The 22,071-nt window shown below is 37.7% G+C and overlaps 1 protein-coding gene across 1 annotated transcript; it reads left to right on the top strand.

Moving 5' to 3' along the window:
- Window positions 1–302: 302 nt before the first annotated feature.
- Window positions 303–21,929, top strand: LOC139736818 (annexin A5-like). The gene is made up of 9 exons (XM_071647480.1): window positions 303–344; window positions 2,778–2,853; window positions 4,433–4,527; window positions 5,628–5,741; window positions 6,482–6,538; window positions 11,300–11,401; window positions 11,791–11,878; window positions 21,091–21,203; window positions 21,786–21,929. The coding sequence occupies exons 1-9, from the start codon at window positions 303–305 to the stop codon at window positions 21,927–21,929; spliced, it is 831 nt and encodes a 276-aa protein (XP_071503581.1).
- The last annotated feature ends 142 nt before the right edge of the window (window positions 21,930–22,071 follow it).

Raw genomic sequence — 22,071 nt, 5'->3', positions numbered from 1 at the left:
ACATGTACCGAAAACAACAAATAGGGAACGAATAAGAACTGAGATACATGCGGAATTATACTAAAAGAAAAACAAGCAATATGGCCCGTGTGGCGGGGGGGGGGGGGGGGGGGGGAGGGGTATAGAATGAGAGGGACAGAAAGATTAAGAGAAGGTTAGAGACCAAAACGAATAGTTTTCCTTGGGTGTGTCACTCGCCGAACAGCTGCTTTCGGCTTCACTCTGCATTTCGCCGTCTTGCCGAAAGGTTGATCTTTGCTTTCTCTTTCCCCGCGCTCCTCATCGGTCTCCAAAACATCACGATGTCTGCTCCGACACCAACTACCGAATCGACCACGCCAGTCGTAAATATTTCACTTCGATTGTAGATTTACTAATTTCTTTCTCTTCCTAGTCTTTTTTTTCATGTCTGTTTTAAAGGGTCTTGGACTTCAGATAACTGTGAGGATTTCGATTTTTGCCCTCGTATCGCGAGGGTAAAAATAAATCATTTTCTTCAAGATATATTTTGTTGACAGAGAGCACTTGCACTTTAGTAAATTTGTATATTTCCTTAATATTTCCACATTATCCGCCACACTTGATTAAGTCTCCAGCATCCGAAATGTACATGTCCATTATTGATTTCCAGGTTTGCTTGGTTTTTTTTTTCTCTCCCCTCACTGATCCGCTCTTTCTGATATCATCCACGTGAATGGCCTAATATGCCTTAACATTCTGTCGCGTTTTATACATTTAGTATCATCTGTCTCAATTTTTCAGGCTTAATATCAGAATGGCTTTTATGAATTTTCTGGATAGTCAATTTACATTTGTTCCTTCAAAAATTACTCTACCCAGCGCTTATTCATGACTTCACAAACGCTAGAGAAGACAATCAGTCAGCGACGTAAGCCATCGAGAAATATCTTACCTTTTTAACAATAACTTTGGAGTACCGTCGTAAATGTATTGGTGATGTAAGGTATAGCTTTGCTTCTTTTAATCCTTTGTATGCCACGTTATTTCCTGTCCATGGATATGCATGAGAAATTTGTCCACACTCTCTACTCATTGGTGAAGTAAGTGTTAACAACGGGCTGGGCATTACCCATTTTACAAAGTAATATATTTTTATAACCAACTCACCAGGAAACAACATCATGATGATGTGGTTGTCAGTTAAATCAAGATGTTACGGTGAGGGAAATCCCAGGAAATTAAATGTTTGCGATGTGATACGCTATAATTTTCACTGCGTCGGATCGAACATTTATTGAAACTCGTAAACCGCGCGCTCATAGAGAATATTGTAGAGAGCACGGTAAGCTTTGTCCCCAAAGAGGTTGCAAATGATAGGAAAATAGTTGAGATACCTCGAAGGGTTTCTTGACTTTTCCGATGTTTATAAAGGTGAATAACTCTTTAATGTGGTAAGAGACTGGTTACTTTTTTATATGTGAAGCGTCTCCTTTGTAGAATGTATAACTTTGATGAGGCAGTAGTTTAGCTGTCCCTTTATAAGTTTAGCTGTCCCTTTTATAAGCTGTAGCATTAAGAAGTTTGCAATTACTAGTATCACGAAGTTCCTGAACTAAGATGTTGTTCCCTTTACGTGTAAACTTCTGAATGTATTCATTATCTTGTCCATAATTACTTTTCGGAGAAAACTGCTAGATATAATTGTATACTCTCCAGTCACCGAAATCACTAAGCATACGCCATACGGATGCAATGTCAAACGATGACTGTAGAAACAATTTTATTTACCGAGATATCGAATCGTTCATTGTTGTCCTTACATACCATAGGAATCCATCATGATTAGTTTATTCAAAAACTAAAATTTCATGTAGATTGTAATGAATGGATTTTTTTAATGTGAACTTCTAATGTACATTTTTTCTGAAGGAAATTGCAGGCAGGGCTCCATTTGGTCTTAAAGATATCAAACACTACAGCATCAACCTACCTATGAGGAAGTTTATTACTGTTTATTATAGTTAATTTCTGGTACCTCTTACTCGCATGCGCCGATATAACGTTAGATATATTTTCCATTTATTTCATTTAAAAAATAAAGTGCAATTACATTAAAACATTTACGTATTTAAAATTACACAAAATCAGTACAACATTGTGATTAAGTAAAATACAGTGAATTAAAGTACAAGAAGTTTGCTGTTAGGGAAGACTTTTCGAGTTGTGAGAGTTTGATGCAGAAAGTTTAAGATTAAGTTTGCTGACTAAATCTTTTCATACATGAAAATGTCTTTAGACTTTTAGCTGTCATTTGCAACTCCCACACATCAATTACTTCATTTTTACAAAGCATTACAGACGCTAGTAGCAAGAAGGGCCGCGTACGGCGTGAGAATTCACCAAACAGAAAAAGAAAACGTCTAATAATGAAACGTTAACGAAATGTCACACATGAAATCAATCACTTTACGTACAAAAAAAAAGTATCGTGATGTGATCTGCGTCCTGCAACATCTTTTTGGGTATGTGTGTATGTGTGTGTACATGTCCATTCTGTGTCTGTTTTTATGCTCTTTCAAAGTGGTAATATTGTTCCTAAATCTAGTCTGATATGATGATTATGTATTACATAGATTTAGTATGGATCTTTGCGTTGGTCGGATCCTTTTATTTTCATTGTTTTCTGCATCCTTCACGGTGTGGGCGTATATCAGGACGTTTGTCTGCTTATCCGTTACTACAGAAGATACATGTATTTCCCACATGTTAAATTCGGTAGTAGATGAATTATATCAATATGTTCTTCTTTTTCGTAGGGAACAGTCACGGCTGCCGACCCGTTTGACAAGGATGCTGACGCCGAAGCCTTGAAGAATGCGATGGCTGGATTCGGTGAGTTCTTATATTTATGATGCTTTGAATTATACCTCTGATCTCATTTTTTTTTTCTTTTAGATTTTTTTCCCTCCATAATGACTATGCCCCCTTTTGACAGCCCTTTTAAAGTAAAGTTGACAAATCTTGATAGTCATGTCCTTTGACTCTAGAGTCGGTAGGATGATGACAGTAGAAAAAGAAACTTGAAGTTTTAAGAAAGAAAGGAAATTAAGATAGTTCGGAGTTCGGAGATCCGCAACGACGTCAGCCGGTAGCTATAACTTGACTGCGCTCCGAATCGAACTCTTTTAAAGGACAATTCCACCTTCATATACATAAGGATTGAGAGAATGCAGCAATGTTAGTAGAACACATCAGTGAAAGTTTGAGGAAAATTGGGCAATCCGTTCAAAAGTTACGAATATTTTAAGTATCTGCGCAGTCACTGCTGGAAGAGAAGACTACTACAGTGTATGATGTCACATGCGTACAACTATATAAGGAAAATAAAAAGAGAATTTCACAAAACTTTACTTTTTGAATAAAGTGCACATTTCCTCGACTTGCTACTGACGTATGTTAAGAGTAATATTATTCCCCCTGCCTTCTGAAAGAGAGAAGTCGAGTGTTCTTTTGTTATGCGAGAAAAAGGGAAATATGTTGAATATTCTTTATTCTTTCTTTATATCGTTGTACTCATGTGACATCACAAGCTATAGTAGTCTTTTCATCCAGCCGTGACTGAGCAGAAACTTCAAAAATGCATTACTTTTTAACGGATTGTCTGATTTTGCTCCAACTGTCACTGATGTGTTCTACTAATATTGCTACTGCTGCATTCACTCAACCCACATGTCTATGAAGGTGAACTTGTCCTTTAAGGAAGGAAGTTGTAATGTGTCTTCGTGACGATAATGTCGTTGATGCTATGCGCATCAGGTGCTGATGTTCTTCTCTGTTTACTTCTTGATCTGGTTGTTATTAAGGTTGTGTTTGCAGATATCTTCGCGAAGTAATTCTCCTGAGCAGTTTGTTTTGTTTTACAATTTCGTAATTGCGTTCATATCTGTCATTCCACTGGACATACTAAAATGTGCACTTACTCTTTTGTAACATCACGCTGTGATTAAAATGTTTTCCCCTCTTTCTTTCGTTTTCATTCGTTTAAGTTTCAACGCGAATGAATCATGCATAAGAATGTGTATTCTATGCAAGATATCTTACTTGGTATTTATCACTTGAAGTAATTGATTTGAGATCTGTATCAGATTTAACACATTTTAAGGTGCAGGTGATATCAATTCATTCTGAAGGAAGTTGTTCTAAGTCGCTTTTTTCATCTCTTGTTAAAGTGCGTAGCAATAATTTGAATGTTGTGAGCGAGCAAATGTGAGCGAGCAATGCGAAGGTGACGACTGGGAAGTTTGATATATTTGAGTGGTTGCATGTTTAAGCGTACGTGACGGTATAGTCTGTCTCTACGTGCTGTGTGTTACTGAATGTGTTGCCTGAAAGTATAGTATACACTAATTGCGCAAACTCAGAGCCAACGAGCTTACGTCATAATCACGTGTTGATTTGCCGACCAATCCAGGTACTGACGAGGACGCTATCAACAAGATTATGACGAAACGCTCCAACGCGCAGCGACAGGAGATAGCCGCGGCCTACAAGACCAAGTACACTGAGGTATGAGCACATTTAGCGGCTTTGCCGACGGCCCTGGCCGCTCTGTAACTTTGGAGTCCGTAGAGTCTATATCAAAATCAGGCTCGCCACTATATCTACTCTACAGACTGCAACAGCGCCAGGGCCCTCGATAAGAGGCTAGAGTAGAGTGGGACCAAACACGAATGTGGTCATAAAGAAATGTTTGTCTCATTTAAAAGAACAGCAGTGTTATGAATAATTGAAGTGTCGTGAACATGACTTACCATTTAGGATGAATTAGAAACGTCATGAAATTTAAGAGCAACCAAAACCATGCAATCGATCAGGAGGTTCGATATTAATACTATGACGTATAATGAAGGTGTGACCAATGACAACAACTCTACATGCGATGAAAGGTTACAGTCCAACATGACACCTTTCTCCTAACAGAGGGAATTTATCAGTAAATACATCGACCACGTAAATTGGATTTCTTACCTTTTTTAAAAATTGTTTTAAGAGAAATATGGTCTCGTTTAGCAAGTTCAGTATCTTCGAAACGAGTTACCGTGCGTGAAGATATTTGATCATAAGCAGGTACAGCTGTATTATAATCCGTGTGTGCTTAACAAGAAAGTTAATTTTTAGCTATACTATTTCCTTTTTGAAGTGCCATCTAACTTTTCCCCCCAAGAACAATGAATTTTAATGTTGTTGTCCTGGAGACATGACGCTCTACTTTCTCTGTTAAAATTGTCGTAAGAGATGTTATAATCTTCCAATTTAACCACGAAGTAGATTTGACGTATAGACAAAATGATTAATCATGTATCAAGCTAACTCTTTTAACATAATTAAATACATTCTTTTATTAGTGAAATATTGAGCAAAGAAAATTGTATTGTTGAGGGATTCGAACCCGAGACCTCCGGTTTGCAAGACTGGTGCTCTACCGACTGAACTATAATGAGCCCTATAGTGCAGTGTTCGTCCTTTTTTGGTATACAGGGAAAAAAACCAACAGTTAGACTTTGGTAAACTTGTCACGTTGTATGTAGTTTTACCGGCAGCCGTTTGGCATAGGTTGACAATTGCATCCTGTTGTTGAAACGCGATATGTGACTCTCTTCCCTCAGAACTTGATCGACTGTCTGAAGGACGAGCTGAGCGGCGACTATCGGCTGACAGTCAGCTGTATGCTCGACGACCCGGCACTCATGCTGGCCAAGTTCGTCAACAGGATCCTCAAAGTAAATCATTGTCAAAATTTCGTCATAGCGCCCTCTATGTATCGTGACTGCCAACAAAGACACAAAACTGAAACTCGTTCATAATAGTATGTATTTATTCAAGTTCATGAAATTCTTCCGTCGAGATGCTTTCATTGCAGCAGCAGCAGCAGCAGCTGCTGCAACTGATTGACAAATTGCCCTGCATCGACGTAAATAAGCACTGAATTGATCAGTGTTTTGGTAGTAGCCATGATAAAAAATCATGGGCGTACATACCAACTTGAGCGGGATCAGGAGGTCGTGGGTTCGAATCCCGCTCGAGTATGATTGTACGCCCATGATCTTTTATCACGGCCTCCTACTAAAACACTGTTCAATTCAGTGCTTATTTACGTCGACGGAGGGCAATTTGTCAATCAGTTGCAGTATGTATTCAAATTATGCTGCCAGCATAACAGTAACCCTCTCTGTGCCAACATGGCCAATAAGTCAAACGTGTGTAAATTTCACACACAATACCTATGGACAAAAGATTAATCTGTCAGCCCTTTCATAACCTCTATCTGTAATTGGCCTCCTAATGTGTATGCGCAATTCTATGCGGTATTGACCAAGTCAAGTTTTTCAACGTAATACGCATTCATGTGCGTGCGTATTTCAAAATGTATGTTTGCTTGCAGACTGCTTACCAATATACATAACCTATGCCCATCTAAATAAAACATAAATATTGTTGTGTTTTATACTTTGAATTCCAGGATGGTGACTGCAAGTCCGTGCAACTTCTAGAAATAATCTTCCCTCTCAAGCCCACTGTAAGTTCTTGATGTTTTTTGCAATGAACATTATAACTATATATCTAAAGAAAAATAGTAAATAGATGTAATATGTATAATCATTAATATTCGCAACGTTAGTACTGACAAGCCAAACAGCGTATCTTTTTGACAAAGGGTAGTTAAGATGAGAATCGACTTGACCACTGATATACTGAAACATTTAACCAGCTCAGAAATACTTTGAAAGTTTAACAGTCGGTTTTTAGTGTGTTTGTTTGTTTGTTTGTTGTTTCGTTTGAGTTTTAATCAAAGAGATGTCCAAGTATCTTTTCATTTATTTCCGTATACATACACATGTATGGGAAAACTTAAAAACAAAATGGCCCCGGTCATCTGCCCTTATTTGTAATCTTGTCGAATTTTCCTCTTTATAATCATTCCTCACTCTACACCACTGTCCGGAGAATGACTCTAACTATCTACCTTGTGTCATCTACAACACAAATGTTTTACCACGTATGCATGAAATCGTCAAACAAGGGGTCTAAATTCTTAAATTCATTCACACTACACTTGTCTGAATACAACATTATATCAAAATAAAGAGATTACTTGATGCAGTTTCTATGCAACAAAACAATTATAGCTGAATACTAATTTGCATTTTACCAGGCGAATGCATCTCTGACAGTGGTGGCTGTTGCCTTTGATATAATAATCACTTCGGTTCTGATACTTTTCAATGTTGGAACAGTGATAAAGAAACGATTTTCTTGAATGGAACGGCAAGCAATAAAAAGACAAAGAACTCTCCCTCTGGAAATCAGAACTTTTCAGTGGTGCATATTTTTCTCTGATGATACTTTGAAATGTAGGCAAGGAGCGTCAGAAGTTATAGTACACTTGCTATTAAATGTCTCCCTCTTTACGCTCTTTTGGCGAATGTAGGAGGTTCTGGCCGTGGCGGCGGCGTACAATGAAGGCAAGTATAGACAGATGTAATAATGTAATCTGTTGAATCATTTAAAATTCTTCTCAAAACTCATCTGTTTAATCAGTTGTATTTTTTTTTCCTGGAGGCGCACACAGTCAGTTATTAATTACTATATCACTGTATCACATGCATTTTTCTTCTTCTTCTTTTGTTACTGTTATGCTGGTTTTGCTAATGTTACTGTGTTTTCTAGCCTTTTTTTATGAATAGCACCAGTGCGCTTAGAAACACCAGTATGAAGTGCCATTTAAATGCAATTATTATTATTAGTATAATTATCATTATAATTATAATTATTATTATTATTATTATTATTATTATTATTATTACTATTATTATTATTATTATTATCATTATTATTATTATGTAATCATGTATGTCAAAATCTAATACAGAAGCATGCCTATAATGTTATAGATAGATGGATGGATGGATAGACAGATAGATAGGTAGATAGATAGATAGATAGATAGAGAGAGAGAGAGAGAGAGATAGATAGATAGAGAAGATGATAGTAGATAGGCCTTTGTGCACACGCACTCACCGATATATACCTAACATACGAATTTATATAATTCATGTATGTACTCATTATAATGGCTAGATTGTCACAGATGGGAAAGGGTCATATCCGTTTACTAAAAAGCAGAAGCTGTGATTTCTACAGCAATCATCATTTTGTTTGCAAAGGTCGCAAGGATTGAATCTCCCGTTAAAAATTTTGCGTATTACCCCTGTCACGTGATCACGTTTATCCAATCACTGGCCGATGTCTGGCGTATCTGAAAGATGTAATATTAACATGTTTTGCTGAGAATGCTTCAACCGCATTGTTAACATTGGCGTATAAAAATGGAGCGTTCAATCATTTTTCTCCGTGTGAATTCGGAAGGGTGAACGATAGTAGATTCAGCAATGAATACTCGTCTTCGCACTAAGATCATGTTTTTTGTTTTTTGGTTTTTTTTTATTGATAGGATCACACTACTTTGTTGTCGTTGTCAATATCGAAAAACTATTATTATGAAGAACTTTATTTTCATAGCCATTCATGTTGAGCAAAGGTATCATTGACATGTATATCAACTTAATACCCCCTGCTGTGTCATGTGTTATTGCTACTATTTTAAGTAACACTGATATAAATATATTAATGACGTATTATCCTATTTTGTGGTTTTAAAGTCCAAAATTGCTTTTTATTATGTTTCTTGGTTGTCCTTTTAAAACATTTTGCCAATGATATCAAATCAAGAACCCATTTTATGATCTAACTTCTAAAGAACATTGTTCTGACTTTTGATTACTCAGCCTTTTCTACAAAGATGTCAGATGACGTCATGAATGGTCTGGACAGTCCCTTTAAGACCGTACTCGGCAACATCATCGCTGTAAGTCTAAGGGCAAATTAGAGAGGAAAAAAACCCTACGTGAAAATAATTATTCGCACTGAAATTACTCCTGAATAAAGACTAAAACCGCAAAGCAGGGAAGTTTTATGCATGGACACTTTAAGTAAAGCAACTTTTCGAAAGAGTCATCACGTGATGTGCAGACCACGGAGTCTTATCACGTGACGTACAGACCACGGAGTCTTATCACGTGATATGCCTCCTCTCAATCTGCATGTCGTATGAAACGTTAGGCACTTACTTGGACGATTTTGCTCTAGACGTGTATTGCAATATTGTGGATTCGATATTATCAATTTCAGACACTGTATTGATTTTTCTTTGTCGGTGAATTCCTTTTCATGATCACCTGTATTGCGCTACTAAGAAGGAAGTATAATTATACCTCAGAGATCAAGCACTTCCATTTCTACTGACACACATATTGTTTGTTTTTTTTTTTGGGGGGGGGGGTTACGCTGAACGTGACACCAACAAAAATGTGGTTAGATTCACGCGAATACTTGCTTCGTTATGGGTAAACTTTCTCTATTCTGTGAATTCATGAAAAGAAAGGAAAATCAACGAAATAGATACCTAATATATTAAGTATTGCCATCAAATACAATGACCCAGTCACATTCTTTGTCTTCAAAGTTTATCTTCGATGCATTCGGATCTAGGCAATCTGTTCACTACGATACTATGAACTCTTCAGTGATTTTGTAATAGGACATGATTATTATCAGGCTGTGGGTTAACCTTTGTGTCTTTCCACTATTTCAGGGTGAGCGTTCAGCTGAGCCGGACGCCAACCCCGAGTACGCCAAAACTGACGCGGACTACCTCGTACAGGTGAGAAAGATCGACAATGGATAATTTTGGATTTAATCTTACAATAGCATGTCTAAATTTGTTTGTTTGTTTTTTTTTTTTTGTCTGGAGATTTTACGTGAGTGCGATGAAGAGAGAAGAGTGAATGAAACGGTCTTACTAATGGTTTAAATGCCAAAATCGATCAATCCATTTTTATCATCTTAAACAGAAGACATTGTAGGCACGAGCAGTGACAGAAGGTCGCAGTCCTTCAAGAGTCGCGTCCATAACCACTTTCTGCAGATTGTATAGCATATTATCTATCAGGCCCCACTGTTTTCTTTTTGTCATTATCCCTATCTTAAGCTGCATGCGAACCCTTGATTAGGCCACGAGGTTGACACGTATAGTGCACAGCTGCATTGTATGCATGAATTAAACGGCTGAAAAAAGAAACGATTTGAGGAATATGTGATAACTTAAAGGTAGGGGATACCTTTTACAGACCTCCCAAAATGCAGCAAAACATTAAATATGAACCTCAGGGGACTTGTTTAGGCCTCTGCTGAGAAATTTGAAAGTCAACGGTTATCTACAATTTGAATAATGCACAAAACTCAACTACTCAGTAGTTCTGTGTGTTAGCCACACTTAAGCCTTTTTGTTGCAGTCTTCTGTATTTTTATCTATAAACACAAATCTAAAAGTATAAGAGCTGATGTAATAACATATAGAGTGTGTGGCAAGAATGTATATAGAAATGTTTGTAAGTTTTGATGAACTTTCTTCACAAAATATACATGATGGACACACATGCAGTGCATGGGTCTGCAAAGGTAGCCTAGTAATGTACTGGAATTTACGGTGAGCCCCGAAAAAAATTCAATTCAAAATCTAACGGTCAATAAAAATGTACTAAATGTTACCTGCCACTTTCAATACTTTATGGGAGTTTCTAAAATGATACTCTCTTCAACATACCACTGTATTTATGCAACTCTTCATTTAAGGCATGCAAATGGGATTCCCTACCTTTAAGTGATATACGCATGGTAGTTACATGTACTTATCAATGTTTTCGACTGACAATATCAGTGGCAGCCAAGTTAAAGCCACTAAAAATGATAGCTGGTGATATCACTGGGCAATATTATTCTCTTGTTCATTTGTATTTATTTTATGATACTTTTTATGTTCTTATTCAGCCGGTATAAAAAAAAAAACAATTACTACCCTCATTGTTAGGAATACACTTTTGCTTAATGATGATGATGAGAATGATATAATGCAGTCTTTTTATATTTCATTACAGGAAAAAGAACAATCCGTTTTTTCTTTATTGCTGCGCTGGACTTTTTAAGTCATCAATTAGCTCATCTTCTTACAATGACAAAACTTCTACGGAGTGTATTATACGTTATTGAACATAATATCTTTGCTTTGAAAAGTAATACATTGGCGCTACTTTCAACATTTTTCGCATTTGAGTGTAACGTTTGCCGTGAGTATGACGTCATAATCATTTACGTATTTTGGATTTCGTGAGTATGACGTCATAATCATTTACTCGTTTGGGATTCTGCAACTTACTCGCAGACTGACCCGAAGGATTGGCAACTACCCAATGAGAGACTTGACGAGGTGTTCGGCAAAGCAAGCATCTCTCACCTGGTTGAAGTGTTCAAGCAAGCTGATCAGGTACACGCCCACTTTATCTAGTCTTCCTTTCATCCGCCAGCAGCTTTTACATTTGCTTCACATCTCACTGATGCTTTATACACCATCCGCAATGACAAATATGAATATGAAAGGAGAAACCTAAGTAAACGTCAACATTGAACAGCCTCATTCCAGATAATGAATCCTTTTATCAATGTTCACATGCAAGGAAACGGTGAACAATATGTACGAAGAAGAGGGTCTCTTGCTAGCAATTGGGATCTCTCAAGCATGGTAAAACAACAACAACAACAACAAAGAGATTAATAAATTGAAAATTCGGCTGTAAAAATGTACATTCTTTATTCATCCTATCACAGACGACGGTTTAATATCTGTTTTTTTTTCTTTTGCTTTGTCTCTCACAGCGATTTGTTGCAGCCAAAAAGAGCTTAGTGAAAGTTGTGCAGGACAGCGCGATGTCTGAAGAACAGAAGGCTGCATTCATGGTCATGAGTAAGTGCAATGCGTTAAAAAATATATAATGTACCTTAATCGGTTCCATTGGTCGGGCTGTTGGTCATGGAAAATTAATGAATTATCATCATGTGATTGAAGAGCGTGAAGTCTTTAGCAATAAACATAGACGTGTGTTCATAACTTATATAAGTTATAAGTTATATAACTTCATAAGTCATTACTCTGGGGCAATAAACGTGACTGTCACTGACTATCAAAATTGTATGTCTGGCCAAGAATACGGGGAAGCACTTTTCATTTGATTTGACCCAAGGAAGTAACTGAATGATGATCATAATTATGTTCAAGTGTTGATGATATTTCATCCCTTCAATTGAATTGGGCGTTTTTTGTGGTTTTTTTTTTTCTATAAATAAGCTAGTACCCAATATTCTCATATATAACTTTACACTGCTAGAACGCTGTGTAAAATTTCGTTGTTTAAAATATTGTTGTTTAAAATTCTAAACAATGTTGTTTAAATATAGAAAATTGGAGCTTGATTGCCTTAAACAGCGGTTGTTTAAAAACAATTCGGAATGATTGTCCAAACGATTAAACAACGTTGTTTAGAAATTGATGGGCAAAAGTCATGTGATAGTCATGAACCAATCAGCGGGCCTGCATGTATATCCTTCGTCGAATCACCGCGTCGCAATCGATCGCGCGCCGCCGGGGTGGCGGCCACCGCGCCTCACACACACACGTACAGTTCTCACACGTTTATATGTACGTATGTACAGCCCAGTAGCGCGACTATTCATCATGATGGACGGCGGTGACGATGACTGCGATGCAACTATATGGAGTCACGAACATTCTCAGCAAATGGGGTCTAGCTATAGAAGAACTTTGCCAGTCATTCCAAGGTATTTATTTATTTAACTGATAGTTACATCGCTTCATGCCCATCTGTAATTTGCATGATGTATGAAGCTAGTCACGGCTCACGCTTTGGGTTCTTGGCCGGGCTGCGCTACGCCTCGCCTTCATGCATGTAACGTTAGATCTAACTTAAACGTTAAGACTAGGTCGTCTGTACCGGTACGTAGACCACTACATTACTTGTATGTTTTTCAACCAACTCGTGCTTGTATAAACACTTGCATAATTCAATCCTGGCCCTCAATCCTTACATACATTTTCAAAACTTCACATAAAATACGAATTTCCTTTACAAAAACTAATCATCTAAATCAGCGTACGGAATATTCCCATTGTTGACACAGTACAGTGGCCTATTCGTTGTACAGACAATACTAGTAACCACCTTACAGTACCGTATTCTAAGTTGTAACAGGCACCGTATCACATCATGCACAATTATAGTAATAGTTTCTATAGGCGCAGTGTCCGAGTTCGATGATGTAGAAATCTAACAAGTTAGTTAGGCATAGGGTCTAACGTAACGGTTAGGGCCTAGCTAGGCAATATAGGGCCTAGTCAAGGGCTAGGGCCTAGAAATTCTAGAATAGGCTATGTTTTAGACTGCTAGTGCTAACTAAGTTCAATTACATGATGACCTGTCTCGATCATTTCCTACCTCATAATTTAGAACTTATAATGGTCGGCTGTATGATAGCCCTACTACATCGACCACCCTCTTGTAATAAACCGACCGTGTATTAATTGGCGCACTGAACGCTTAGTACGCACTTCACTGCATCACGCAAAACACATACAAATGGATTGGCTTTGACTGTTGATGAGGATGGTGTGGGAAGACGCGAAAATTCACCGTTCATTAACAAAGTTAATGGTTTTAATCAAGGACAAAATTTCGAATGAATATTTTCACCGAATCGTAATGTAATGTCTATGGAAGTTTCTAAAAAGCTTCGTACAACACGGTGTTCAATACAACTCGGCTTGCGTGCATTGTCAATGCAAAAACAGCGGTCGATCTCAATAAGGAGCGTTACCGCGGGGAGCTGAAACGAGTCCACGCAAGTTCGACGGCGATATTTTTGCACTGAAACTTCGAATCGAAAAGGGAACATAGGCATTTGATAGCCTAGCTCTGGATTTTCTCAATCACGTAGGTTTTTTGCATGAATTTCAGTGTTAAAGTGTTCAGTGTTAAATATTCTTATCAAGCAAATAAACATTAGGCAGTCGATGAGTAGTACGTCCACCCGTACAACCAAAATCTACTGTAAACATAACGAACCCCCTAAAATCCAATACTAAAGTGCAAGTTCAGTTCTGCTACTTTTGCTGGAGCAATTCATTCTTTACTGAGCATCATTGCCATCAATGATGCTCGATGAATTAAGGTTTACGTAAGCTTCCAGTAGAAAAAAAGGCCTAGAACCCCTATAGAAAATGAAGATCTGTGGTGTTTTTAACGCACAATATAATCTATGCACAACACGTAAACTTAATGCCTGTAGTAATAATATACCACCTTAGTAGAGTTCTATTTGTTTCGTGTAGGTAGGTGGTTTAGAATCAATTTTTGGCACTTTTGTCACTTTCAAATAAGTTTCTATGCAAAGATTAGGAGCTTTCTTCTCAGTCTGTCAAGATTTCCATACCAAACGAAGCACATTGTGCAAATTCACACAAACTGAATTGTGAGAAAAATGTTTATAGATTGAACATTTTTGCAGAAGCTAATGATCATGCATAATTCACTCCATCATTTATGTTTTTGTTATCAACTTGAGTATTATATTTTTTTCCATTTGGTTTATAGCATTCTTTCTGGGCCACCCTTAATATGATTACAAATGCAATCTTGTTCCCTAATTTGTACAGATCAAGCAAGACTTCAGCCAGGAGATCATGGCTGAAGACAGGATGTTTGCAGCATGGCCATGTATGCTGACAAAGTACTCTAGTATGGGGAATCAAGATGTCCATCGTAGCAAACGCTGCTTATTCATCACACGGGTGACACCGATGGCCTTTCCCAAGGTACATTTTAAAAAGTATTGCTCTGTGTAGAGATTCTAATCTACAGCCCCAGTACCACCCTCTCCTTTTTTGCATTTGAGTTGAGGTGAATTTATTAACAACATTAACAAAATACTTACAGTATGTACATGACTATAAAAAAAAATTGTTAGACCGAGAAATTCATTCAATGCTTGTTAATTAATTTCTAAGACTTTCGCAAAAACCTGCAAAAACTGAAGTGGATCTGTAATTTCAAAGCCAATATCAAAGAGATCATCCGGGCTTATGCATGCCGACTCTTGATGACTCTGCTTTGTCCATCATTCAACTTGCATGTCATGTTCCCGTATTTGGTTTTGTTGCCGATTCGACATCATGAGCTTCCTTGGCATTTATCATGCACTGATCGAGTGACACATTGCATGCCTTTAGATCTTCATTGATGTACACACTTTTCATGTTCTCTTTTCCTTTCAGACTAGAATGCCCAGAATACAGTTTGTTCCTTTTGTTTGCAATAAAGTGGACTTTGATCTGCCTGCTCTTTCCTTCTTGCCTTTTCCCCAAGATGATGACAAGATCATGAAGATGAGATGTCCTCTTTCCAAATGTCTAAGCCACCTTCCTTGGCAACATTTGACTCGCCCTCAGTAAGCTCTTTCTCTGTCTCCTCAGCCCCCTCTGGCAGGCCAGTCAGGCAGAGATTGTCCCTCCTTAGCTCATGTTGGACCTCCTGCTGGAACTGAATCCTCAAGAGATGACATGTGGATTCAGAACATCTTTAATTGTGCTCATACAAGCTTCTTTCGCTCCTTGTATCACATGCGGTAGTGCAGCTTTAATGACTGTAACTACAGCTTGGACAATTATTTGGGAGAGGCTGTCTCCTGCCCCTCTCTCACATTATAGCACCCCACGGCCACACAGTTCATGTACACTGAAACTTCTGGATGGTTTGTCCTTGCCTCCTTCATCTACCATTCCCCTTTTCTTCTCCACTGCCTGATCAACTCACATGATAATCAAGCTTTTGTCATTATTGGATAACATTAACAGAGAAGTCTTTTATGAACTATTAAAGTTTTTGCATTCTTTTTCCTACTACTTGGAATAAAAATCACTGGATCTTGAACATCCCTTGCTCTTGCTAGTCTAATTAAGATATATGCATATTAACTGATCTTGCTTTATGCAATGCCAGAATATGACATGAACCTCCTGCAAAAACCCAAATGTCATTCATATTGCAGTAGTCTTTGTTAAGCACTTAAAATTAGTGCAAGATTATTCTTATTAAGGCACTGGCTGTCAACACCATTCAACTTTCTTTCATCCAAGTTCATGGTAACTCTGATTGCTGCTTTGTAGAATAGCATGATGATTATTACAGCATTATAATTCTAATGCTTGGCCTTACAAGTTTGGCTCTACTCATCCACAATTACTTGCCCGTCTTGGTAGTAAATGCCGTTGCCAGAATCAGTCCCTCATTCAAAATGTGTAGTATTTTCTACAATACCCTCCAAACAACTTGAAAACAGCCCCCCCCCCCCCCCACACACAGTTAGTAATCCTGGTTGCAATCAAGTACAATATAAGTACATAAGCTAGCATCTGAATATGAGCTAATACTAGTCAGCATTTCTCTTTATCAGCCTTGATTGTGTTAATATTTTTAAAGGGTATATTTGTACTTATCATTCACAGTACTCCCCCTGTGTCATACATTTTGCTCCACAGAGGAAAAAGAGACGCTTGCATTCAGCATGCTGCCGCTAGTTTGCCGAGGCTGGACTGCGAGGGTGTGGGGCAAGTGCTCCTTTCAGGAGTCGGAGTTATTCTACGACTTTCAACCTGTAAGTACCTAACTGTTCGGAGGCTAATCTTCTAAAACAAGTGATGTGTTGCCCTCTTATTAAAATGATGAGATGGACTTTGACATTGCAATACAAAATATAAAAATCATCAAGCTGTGGTCCATAGTTACACAAATTCCCAGTTTATGCTTTTTCATTTGTTAGTTTAGTCCATGGATTCTACATATTTATGCAAATTTACTATGTTGCTAATGTGTGCTGTGAATCACAATAATTTTTTTTAATGAAAAAAAAAATCTTATATTACATAGTCAACATACATATTTACTTTATTTTGTGCCTGACTGCTCAATCACACACTTGTCCATTTATGTCCTTTTCATTTTGATAAAAAGGGGAAAAAATTCGCATGAAATACAAAATTGGTCCCAAATGTCGCCAACAAGGAATATTCCATTCATCAATAAATATTGCACTTGACCTATGGTATCATTATATTCAGCAAGATGCTGGAAATATATCACATACCACTCATATACATCCAATGTGATACAGGGTGTCCCCCCCCCCCCCCCATACCAAAAAGAAAAAAGACCTCGCATACTCCTTAATGTTCCTACAATGTAAGTGGACAAAATTGTTATACTACTAGCATTGGAAAGAGTAACTTACCCAAAATAATGAAATGCAATTCAGAAGTAGTTTTTGTTTGATAATACTTTTTGCCTGGGCTTGCCAGCAATAAAACTAATTGCCTTTCAGAAGTTCCCATAGGCCACACAGTTGAAAATTCATTCAGCCAGGTCATGGTTAGCCCTTGCAAGAATAGAAAATGTAATACTGTACATGGATGTTATATACTACATAATATACCCAATTTAGGGTATATGTTTGCAAATGAAATGTTGCAGAATTTGGCCAGGCACTTTATTATGAACTCTACCTTGAACATTGGAGAGGTGTGGGAAATATATCTGTTCTGATGGACTTCATTGTACCAATGCCTCAACCCAACACTTCTGCGTAGATTATTTCAAGATTTTATCGAGATGTATATGCATGTTTCTTTTCCACTTCCATTTCATTTTACAGGAGGGCACAGACCTGGCTTTCTACATTGGACAAATCGACAGGAAGCAGAGACCACAGCCCTTCATCTTGCTGATGGGAGGATCCTGGAAGAAGCCACTGCAAACCTTTGTCATTAGGAAGTTTTCGCTACACGACGCGAAGACCGAGAATACGAGGAAGCGATCACTTGTGACAGTCCCCGTACTCTGACTCCCGTCCCCATATGTATGCAGTTTCGCTTTCCTGTACAGGACGGAGGCGTGGGGACAAGATCGCTGATTGGTTGGCTGACTGGCTGGCTCACTCCTGCCCAGCATCGGGACCGAACGCTATTTTGGGCAAGTACTGTACTCGTTTTCCCCCGGACGGGACGTTCCTCGGATTTGATCATGTGCAGAAGCAAATTTCGCATACGACACGCTTAACTCCCGGCTGCGTTGTGCTTGCAAAAACTCCCTATTGTAGAGAGACAGGGATTCTTGTTTCCAACTTTGACAACGGCTGTGGACTGTGCATTCAAAGTGCATTATGTCCTAGATGTAGAGTACCAGGCTCAATGTTTTGCTGCCTGGCAGTTTTTGGAGACAGTTGTGTATAAAATGCCTGGTAAAGTGACGTCCAATTCTGTGAGAGAGATCAGGACATACCTGAACTATTCAAATCAGGAAGATTAGATGCGTAGAATGAGATTTTCATGGTCATCAGAAGTTTAATTGACAAAGTTGACTTTTAGGTCATTCGTCAAAGCAAAGGTTTGGTATCTATGTTTTATTTGTTTATAACTCAATAAGTAATGGATACATGTCACATGGAAAGATCAAAGGTCATGAGAAGATTGTTCTATTAGTGGGTAATGTTGGCCCTTGAAAACTTGTGATAAAGATGGGCTAGAAATGAATTAAAAAGGGTATTTTGCATAGTAGTGACTTAATGAAATATTGGGCAAGATCTTCACAGGTTTATACTGAAGCATGACAGTCAATTTTCAGAACTATAGCAATTGTGAAATTAAAACCTCATATCTGTTGAGCATAATGGAGGTGACACTCTGTACTGAATGTGGCCTTCATGAAATTCAAGATGAACTGTTTCGTAGAATGTATACACCTGTATTTCCATTATAAATTTAGTTCATTGTATATAGAGTAATCTTCATTACTGCCATCTCTATCACAGGAGTGACTGAGATGATCTTTGCTGGACAGATGTGCTGTACTTGGCACATCCCAGTTATGAAAAAAAAAACTGTATGTGTTGGTAGCAGGTATGACTTCTCAAATTACACCAGTAAACAGGAGTAAGTTTCATTATAATTACAATGTACTGTATATGTTATTTGGTCTGTTCAGATATGCTGAATATAGGTATGGAGTAGAATTTTCACAAGAGATAAAACTTATTTCTTAATGTGAATGGTTTCTCCATCTGCAGTATATTTACAGTCATCATTGTACTGTCAAGGAAATATAATCTAATAACCCCTGACTTACTATTGCAGATGTTCCCCAAAAGCATTGCAACTGAAATGATTCAAATGCTGTTACATCAAATTGAACATTGTTAAAAATGATCTAGTTAATAGAGAAGCTGTGTAGTGCAATACCTTCAGTAATATTTTCTTAGTGGGGCAACAAAGTACAGTATTGGGACAGAAAAGCAAATCCTTAGAGGGCCATTCCCTTATGCTTCGCTTATGAGATTTCCAAGCGCATGTAATAGTGACAAACACTTCAAGAACAAAGTCAGTGGTTCTAAGAAAATCAGATAATTATTCCAGGAAATAAGACTCATTCAAGATTTATCTTGTCTTGTCAGGGTATGATCACTATAAAACTGGATAATGTGTTTGTGAGGTGTGCATTGGACTGTAAAAGCATTCTGAAAAATTACATTCTCTGTGTACTGTTCATTCAGTTAGCCCTTTTGGACCCATCTGAGGGCAACTGATGGTCCCCATGCACCCACACAATATGAGAAATGAAGCAACAAAATATTCAATGTGGCACAGGTATAGATAATCTCAAGCTGAACACATCCATGTTATGCGTAATAATTAATTCTTTAATTATGCATGTATCAAATTCAATTTGTCATTGCAGTTTAGTTGAAATATTGTGAAATGTGATTTTTACGGCGTTAAGCGCCCCATTTGTATGTAAGTGGAATCAAAATGTACATTTGACAATACACTAAGCTTTAGATGAGTCGAGGTCAATTCAGCTGGGAAATCACTTAACTCAAGCATAACAAAAGCTCGTGATTTTTACTCTGCAGTCAAACTGCATATTTTTACTAAATCCGCGCAAGTCGACACATTTTTCTCGGTTCTCGAGAACTTCGACTTATCAAAGGTTAACTGTATAAGAAGAATTGTTACTCTGTATATATTTTGAAAATGGATGAGACAATTCTTGATTGGCTCAATTTGTTATTTGTAATAAGTTTGCACATCGATGGACAGATTGACCGATTGAAGGTTTTCTAATGATACGCTGTCAGTGATATAGACAGTGAAAATGTGCTGAAATATATAATTGGCCAAAAAATAAACATTTGTGTTATTGTGCTTATATACAAGTGAGTTGTACAGTAATATGGGATTAAGAACTGTTTAAATTCTAAACATGAATATTTAATATTTGCTTTAAACAACCCAGTTGTATAAAATTACTTTTAAACAACCCGGTTGTATAAAATGACTTTTAAACAACAGTTGTTTAGAGTTTTAAACAACTTTTTTTAAACAACTCAGTTGTGTAAAATTACATTTAAACAACAGTTGTTTAGACTTTTAAACAACTTTTTTTAAACAACCCAGTTGTATAAAATGACTTTTAAACAACAGTTGTTTAAATTTTTAAACAACTTTTTTAAACAACCCAGTTGTTTAAATTTCTTTTAAACAACAGTTGTTTAGAATTTTTAAACAACAAAGGGTTAAAAGTTTAAACAACTACGTGTTGTTTAATTTTTAAACAACAGTTGAGCGATTCACCGGTTAACTTGTGGTTGTTTAAAATTTTAAACAACCTTGTTGATTTTTTTCTAACAGTGTAGCAAAAGCAGAAACGTATTGCTATGTTGGTTGTTAGGGTTGAAGAACCGGAAGAGTGATAGACATGTTATTTTTCATTGTCTTGCATTGCGTAAACATGTTGTCTTTACGTCTTTGGTAATAGCTTTTTTTAATTCTCACAACGTAGATGTACAAAAGAGTATTATTGATTAGGCATTTTGATATTCGCGTAATTCTTCCACTCTGCTATAAACGGATTTTTCAAGTGTTAAACATCAAGGGTTGATCTTGATAACAACGCATAAAGTATCGCTTAGAACAGGTCCTCGACAATACTTAAACTGATGATGTGATCACAGTTGCCATGACAACAGCTCTACCCGTCCTTTTAATCTCCCTTACAGTCAAGAGCCTCTATACTCCTATTGCCTTCTACGCTGATGGGCTCTACTACTCCATGAAGGGACTCGGTACCAAGGACGAAAAGCTCATCAGAATCATCGTCGGGCGCTCTGAGGTATTCTAACAGCGTCTTTTAGCTTCTTTCATTTTGATTAGAAACTTCAAATACTTATTTCTACTGTACGGACCCGGATGTAATACACACTCTATAGATTCTAATTTAACCTGGGACAATACGTCGTGGAGGAGGAGCGAGGAATCTTTTAGAAGGTAATAATGGGGGCGCTGTGGCATAGTGGATAAGACTCCAGACTCCCGATCGGAGGACCCGAGTTCGAATCCCGGCCAGTGCTTACGTTGATGTTTTACCTACCATGTCCCTCTCGGCCCTGGTGTATAAATAGGTACCTGGCGACGCAAGGGTAATAAATAATGGCAGTGCCCTCTGGTAGAGCAGTGGCAGCACTGAAGAGGCTACCCTGGGTTAATAAAACCTTATTACATTATTGTTATCATTATTATTGTTATTATCATTATTATTATTATTATCATTATTATTACTATTATCATTATCATCAATAGAGTAATTCTCCCTTTTAACGTCATGATTTCCAAAGTGAAACATGAAAGAGTATTTCCCTGACACGGCCCAGTCACTTAATTGTTTTTGTTTGCACGTTTTCTCTCATTTCCACAGATCGACCTAGGGACGATCAAGGCAAAGTTCCAGACCGCCTACTCCACGTCTCTGGCCGATATGGTGACAAGCGACACGAGCGGAGACTACAAGAACATCTTACTGGGAATCATCAACGCCGATGCGCCACCTGCCTCCTCTTAAGTAACTAAGGAGTCGGGACCAGATGTACATAGTTTACAAAGTGGCTGGAGGGAGTAAACTATTTGTGTGTTTTATATCCGTGACTTAGATAACTTTTATGATAGAATATGTTTCTCTCTTTACCCCCCCCCCCCGTCTCTCC

The sequence above is a fragment of the Diadema antillarum genome, unplaced genomic scaffold (genome assembly GCF_040938485.1).
Source record: "Diadema antillarum isolate AM-2024a unplaced genomic scaffold, OU_Dant_1.0 seq00000663_RagTag, whole genome shotgun sequence".
NCBI lineage: Eukaryota > Metazoa > Echinodermata > Echinoidea > Diadematoida > Diadematidae > Diadema > Diadema antillarum.
Note: the sequence above shows the minus strand (reverse complement) of the source record. Positions and strands in the feature narration are given on the sequence as shown.